This window comes from Dipodomys ordii, unplaced genomic scaffold (assembly GCF_000151885.1).
Source record: "Dipodomys ordii isolate 6190 unplaced genomic scaffold, Dord_2.0 Scaffold29, whole genome shotgun sequence".
Classification (NCBI taxonomy): domain Eukaryota; kingdom Metazoa; phylum Chordata; class Mammalia; order Rodentia; family Heteromyidae; genus Dipodomys; species Dipodomys ordii.
Genome location: NW_012267245.1, coordinates 2,223,681 through 2,230,201, shown reverse-complemented (window position 1 = coordinate 2,230,201; position 6,521 = coordinate 2,223,681). Strand labels below are relative to the sequence as shown.

The 6,521-nt window shown below is 45.7% G+C and overlaps 1 protein-coding gene across 1 annotated transcript; it reads left to right on the top strand.

The window, feature by feature from the left end:
* Nucleotides 1-961: 961 nt before the first annotated feature.
* Drd1 (dopamine receptor D1) lies at nucleotides 962-2,305 on the top strand. The gene has a single exon (XM_013016051.1). The coding sequence runs from the start codon at nucleotides 962-964 to the stop codon at nucleotides 2,303-2,305; it is 1,344 nt and encodes a 447-aa protein (XP_012871505.1).
* Nucleotides 2,306-6,521: the final 4,216 nt, after the last annotated feature.

Here is a 6,521-nt window from a genome sequence, read left to right as displayed (position 1 = left end):
TCTGTCTGTCTGTCTGTCTGTCTGTCTCTCTCTCTCCCACCATCTCCCAAACCATCCTTTGGTGATTTTTTACGCATCGGGGAATTTATCTGGGTGTCTCTCTCCACCCCCCCCCCCAATTTCTTTTTCCACATTCGCGGCTGGTGATTTTCTTTTCTTTTTTAAAACACATCAAGTGTGGTGGGGGGGGGTTGCTTCCTGTCCTGATCTGATCCTCAGCTCCAGGGGCGTTTGGAGAGAGACCATAACCTTCTCCCTCACCCCCCACCTCTCAAGACACAGGTAGGTGATGGTCTTGACCCTGCCGGGCCTGCTCAAGCCAGTTCGGGCCACAGATCTACTTCATGACGTCTTGATCAGTATCAATACCCCTTCTGCTTTAACAAGAAAAACCAATTAATTCCCTATTACTATGATTATTTTTTTTAGGATGTTCGGAGGAGCTTGAAGGCAGGAAAAGGGGATGCGTTTGCAGAACCGGGCAGCCCAAGGGGCCAATCCCCCCCAATACACACACCCGATGTCACCATCCTGACCATCAGGCGATCACCATGGACTAACTCCATCCGGGATATCTGTGACTGGCTAGTTTAGCATGGATCCCAAGATAAGTGGCTTCCTGGGGGGCAAACCCAGAGACCAACCGATGCTTGTGACAACGCCTTGGGACAATGGACTCAGAAGACGGTGGTAGAGAGCCCCAGGGACAGGCTGAATCTGATGGGCAGGGAGAGGTGAGGGGTCCCCCCCCCCGATCGATCATGATCTCAGGCCTACGGTGTCTGGGTACCTCTGATTGTGCCAGGGGTTATTTGGTGAGTGAAGTGCTTTGTCGGATCTACTAGGAGATTGTTTTCTCCTTGACTCAAGGAAGGGGTGTGTGTGTGTGTGTGCATCCAAGCTCAGATCGGCTCCCCCCCATACACCCCTCTTTTTTTGGGGGGGTGGAGAGGAAGGGAAGATGAATCTCAACAATTCCAGCATGGATGGAGCCGGCGTGGTGGTGGAGAGAGACTTCTCCTTCCGAATCCTCACAGCATGCTTCCTGTCCGTCCTCATCCTGTCTACCTTGCTGGGGAACACGCTGGTCTGTGCGGCCGTCATTCGCTTCCGACACCTGCGATCGAAGGTGACCAACTTTTTTGTCATCTCCCTGGCCGTGTCCGATCTCTTGGTGGCCGTGTTGGTCATGCCCTGGAAAGCTGTGGCCGAGATCGCTGGCTTTTGGCCCTTTGGCTCTTTCTGTAACATGTGGGTGGCGTTTGACATCATGTGCTCCACGGCGTCCATTCTGAACCTGTGCGTGATCAGCGTGGACCGCTACTGGGCCATCTCCAGCCCTTTCCAGTACGAGAGGAAAATGACCCCCAAAGTGGCGTTTATCCTCATCAGCGTGGCTTGGTTGCTGTCTGTCCTCATTTCCTTCATTCCTGTCCAGCTGAGCTGGCACAAAGCCAAACCCCCTGGCCCCACGGAAGGCAATGTCACCACGCTGGTGGCCGAAGCAGCCACGGATGATAACTGTGACACGAGACTGAGCAGGACATACGCCATCTCCTCTTCCTTGATCAGCTTTTATATTCCCGTGATCATCATGATTGTCACCTACACGAGCATCTATAGAATCGCCCAGAAACAGATCCGGCGGATCTCGGCCCTGGAGAAAGCAGCTGTCCACGCTAAACAGTGCCAAGTGGCCACGGGCAACGGGAACCCCGTGGATTGTTCGCAGTCGGAGAGTTCCTTCAAGACGTCCTTTAAAAGGGAGACCAAAGTCCTCAAGACCCTGTCGGTGATCATGGGGGTGTTCGTGTGTTGCTGGCTGCCGTTCTTCATCTCCAACTGCATGGTGCCCTTCTGTGAATCTGGCGAGACGCAGTCCTTCTGCGTCGACTCCATCACCTTCGACGTGTTTGTGTGGTTCGGGTGGGCCAATTCTTCCTTGAACCCCATCATTTACGCCTTCAACGCCGATTTCCAGAAGGCCTTCTCCACCCTTCTGGGCTGTTACAGGCTTTGCCCTGCCACCAACAATGCCATCGAGACGGTGAGCATCAATAATAACGGGGGGCCCATGTTTTCCAGCCACCACGAGCCACGAGGATCCATCTCCAAGGAGAGCAATTTGGTGTATTTGATCCCACACTCCGTGGGCTCCGAGGACCTAAAAAAAGACGAAGTCACCGGAGCCACCAAACCCTTAGAGAAATTGTCCCCTGCTCTCTCGGTCATTCTCGACTACGACACGGATGTGTCCCTAGAAAAAATCCAGCCCATCACCCACACAGGCCAGCACCCAACTTGAGCCACTGCATAAGAGGAGAAAGAGAGAGAGAGAGAGAGATCTTGGCCACAGGTGTCCGTCCAGAAAGCAAAAGGAGGGGCTGGAGGTGTGGCTCAGGTGGTGGAGCGCCAGCCAGGAAGCAAAAAGTATCACCCATTGAATCGCTTGTCTTGGAAACAACCACAACAATAGACACATTATATATATTAAACAAAAATAATAAAGACCAAAAGCTTAATGGGAGAGTTGCTCTCAGGATCTACTGCTTATGTGTGAAGAGCTCTCTGTGACTTTCCAACAGACAGCTGTGGGTATTTGCCAGGGCATTCTGGTGTATTCTTCTGGTGTATTTTCTTCATCCCTGTGGATGCCTTTCGGACTTGTGGACTCAGTAGACAACGTCTTTGGCTCTGAAATTGGTTTGCAAGTGGAGTACCTTAGGACTTTAAGGTTTTGGTTTTGGTTTTTAAAAAGGGCCTAGAAAGTCACCACGAACAGCTTCATGTAAAAAATTCAAAGTTTTCTGGGAAGGATCTGAGAAGGGTTGAGTTTGGTGTATACAAAACAGGTGCTAAAAAAAAAATATATATATATATACACATATATATGTTCCAAGAGAAGTTTTCAGATTGTAAAGGTAGGTGCATGTCTTTGTAAATTTCTTTCTTCCAAAAACAACAACGACGACAGCAGATATGATTGAACCTTATCAAAGGAGTGGGAATTTAATTTTATCATTTGATTTTGCAGAATTCAGAGATCCTTTGTCCATAGGGGTTTTAATTGCTTGACAGATTGTATTATATGGGTATTTTATATTTATTCTAGGCCATCTGTATTTATCCTAGTTCACAGGTTCTATGAATATGTTAACTGAGCTTGGGCTCTCCGATAAACTAGCGCTGTCAAAGCCAGAGAAATGAATACGCAGACTCAGAGATGAAAATGTTTTCAGGAAGGTGGATTAAAAAAAAAAAACGAATTCACGTTGACCCTTTCAAACAGAAAAGCACAGATTCACCCGACGTGAGAAATGGAGGAATTCTATAAAAGCTCTACCAGCTTTTTTTTCTCCCCTCTCTTCTTTCTTTTTTTTCTCCCCCCCAAAAAAAAGGGTTTTGGAGAGAAAGAAAGAGAGAGGGGGAAAAAAACCCAGCCCACCAAACTTTTCTTTTTCTTTCTTTCTTTTAAAGCATCAGTGACCATTGTGCTTGACATGTTTTTTGAAAATGAATGATTTTTTTTTTCCAGGAGGCCGATCTAGTTCTGTAAATATCTTACATAAAAGCCAGGCAGAGGGAGGAGAAGAAGGAGAAGAGGTCTGCATTTTCTTATGTCAGGTGGCAAAAAGAAAATACACACACACACACACACACACACACACACACTCACACACACACACACACACAACTTGCCAGGTTGTATTTATGTAAAATAACCTTTCCTTCTCCCCATTGTCTTTTCCCATTTCATGTCTCACTTTCTTCTGAACTTTGGTATTTTCTTTCAAACAAAACACCTTTCAATATGAATGGAATGTCAGCTCACGAATAGAGCCGGATTCACCTCTACTGGGAGAGCACTTCTGTTTAGGAAAGAAATAAGAGGCTCTCATTTCTTTTTTTTGGGGGGGGGAGGGTTGTGCTTAAATATTTCCAAGCCCTGGGCATTTTCCACTCACAAATACTGTCCTTTTTGTCTTGAGAATCAGGGAGGTTGTGATCAAATCCTTGTCAGGTATCACGGATAGCTTGTATTGGAGAGACTAAGCCCAAACCTATTTAGGTAGGACATTTTGATCGTGCGTTTCGGAAAAGGGTCAGAAGGTGTTTTTTTTTGTTTTTTGTTTTTTTAATCAGCTATGGATTGAACAGGTGATGATATTGGTTAAAAAAAAAAAACTGAACAGCAACAACAACAACAAATCCCCTAAGTGTGGGAAAATATCTGCACCAAACCTGTGTCATTTCTGTATTGTGAATGTGTTCTTTTTCCCTTCCTTTCTTTGGACTGCTTGTGTGCTTTCTTATATACAATAAACTTATTTTGTGAACTCCAATCAACCAGCAGGAGCTGTGTGGCGTGGGGGCGGGGAGGTGGGGTGGGGAGGGATGTGTATTTTTTTTTTTTAAGAAATGAGAAGATTTCAAATGTGCAATTAAGTGCACAGGGTCATTTTTAGTCCCCGTTTACTTCGTAGTTTTATTTTTCTGAGGGAATAATAAGAAATTTCTCTTGTGTGTGCTGTGGGTCGGGTAGGTGTCCTGGGAAGAGAAGAAAATGGTAAGAAGAGATTTTTTTTTCTCGGTTTAGGCTGTTTCTTCCTGTCATCATCATTATCATCAAGAATAAGACTAATAATAAGTATTATTTTATGCTTATATTTTAATGTATATAAGTATTTTAATATATAATATAATAGGAAGTAGTATAATATTTAATATAAATATTATAATATATAATACTATTTTAATATAAAATGTATTTTAATATTTATGCTAGGTTTTTATAAGAATAATTATTTTGTTTAGGAACTCTCATTGATCGAAGAAATACCTTTACTTTGCATTTTTCAGATTTGAAAGCTTTCTGAAATTTTCACTTTTTTTTTTCTTTCTAAAAGGCTATTCTGAATACAGCAAACATTTCCACCAGACACCTGTGGCTCCCGCCTGTCATCCTAGCTACTCAGGAGGCTGAGATCTGAGGATCATGGTTCAAAGCCAGCCCAGGGCAGGAAAGTCCTGGAGACTCTTAACTCCAATAAACCACCAGATAACTGGAAATGGCGCTGTGGCTCAAGTGGTAGAGCACTAGCCTTGAGCTGAAGAGCTGAGGGACAGACAGCACCCAGGCCCAGAGTTCAAGCCTTAGTAGCAGCACCAAACCAAACAAGAAGTTCAGAGGCACAATCAAGCAAAGTTGAACTTGTCTGGCCCCAGGAACACCACACACCCAGACGTTCCTTTTTAGTTATTTCATTGGCAAAAGAATGCAAAGCTCAGGATAGGTTTAGAAATAGCCAGAAGAATCAAATTTGATACGACCAGAACGAGCCCACTGTTTGGGGGCCTGGCGATGAAGGATCTCCCGAATGCGAATTGTTCATAAAGAGTCTCCTAGAGCTGATCAAATTCATCACAGAGCAGGCAAATTTACAGCAGGACTGTTTGGTTCCTGTTTAACTTCAATGATGGTTGTGGGGCTTGAACTCTGGGCCTAGGCGCTGTCCCTCAGCTCTTCAGCTCAAGGTGAGCACCTTGAGCCAGAGCGCCACTTTCCTGCCCGGGCTGGTTTTGAACCGTGATCCTCAGCTCCCAGCCTCCTGTGTAGCCAGGATTTACAGGCATGAGCCACCAGTGCCCGGCTCAGGGAGGGATTTTCATTATGTTAAATACACGAGAAACACTTTACCAGTGGAGAGAGAATTTCACTCTCCCCTCTGAGAAGCAGCCTTCAAAGTCAGACACACACACAGATGCAGATACACACATAGACATATACACACATACACATGCACACAATCACATACACACAGAGGTGCACAATTAGAAGGAGAGGGAACACTGGACTTCATTTAGAAGATTGGGAGCTTCTTTTGGAGTCTCCCTGCTTTCTTTCGGGATCTGAGCAAGTTGCCCTTGCTGTCATCATCATCATCATCATCATCATCATCATCGTGTAGGTCCTTAGGCTTGAACTCAGGGCCTGGGCGCTGTCCCTGAGCTTTTTCATTCAAGGCGAGCGCTCTACCACTTGAGCCACTGCGCCACTTCCGGTTTTCTGGTGGTTCATTGGAGCTCAGAGTCTCACAGACTTTCCTGCCCAGGCTGGCTTTCAACCAGGATCCTTCAGATCTCAGCCTCCTGAGGAGCTGGGATGACAGGCGTGAGCCGCCAGCATTCTCTGCCGTTTTGTGGCCAGCCCCATCTGCCCGGTCCTGTGCTAATTTCAGTATCATGGTTGGGATTCACAGAATTAAAAGAAGCCCTGGTGACTTTAGGGTGTTACATCACTCCTGATTTGGGAGTTTGTGATTTCAAGGGTATTAGAAGCTCAGGAGTAATCTGCGATTTCAAAAGGGTTTAACTTTGTAATCACTACCAAAGGATGGAAGGAATTGGTTGCAATTGTTTGCCTGTCCTGAGGGCAGAGATTTTATTCAGCCATGGAAAAGGAGTTTCTCAGAGCCTTGTACCCAGATGTGTGGCAATTTATTATGCCTCTTTAGGCAGGG

Bases quoted from the DNA above. Each gene is read 5' to 3' on its own strand.
- Drd1 (XM_013016051.1), top strand. From the start codon at position 962: ATGAATCTCAACAATTCCAGCATGGATGGAGCCGGCGTGGTGGTGGAG.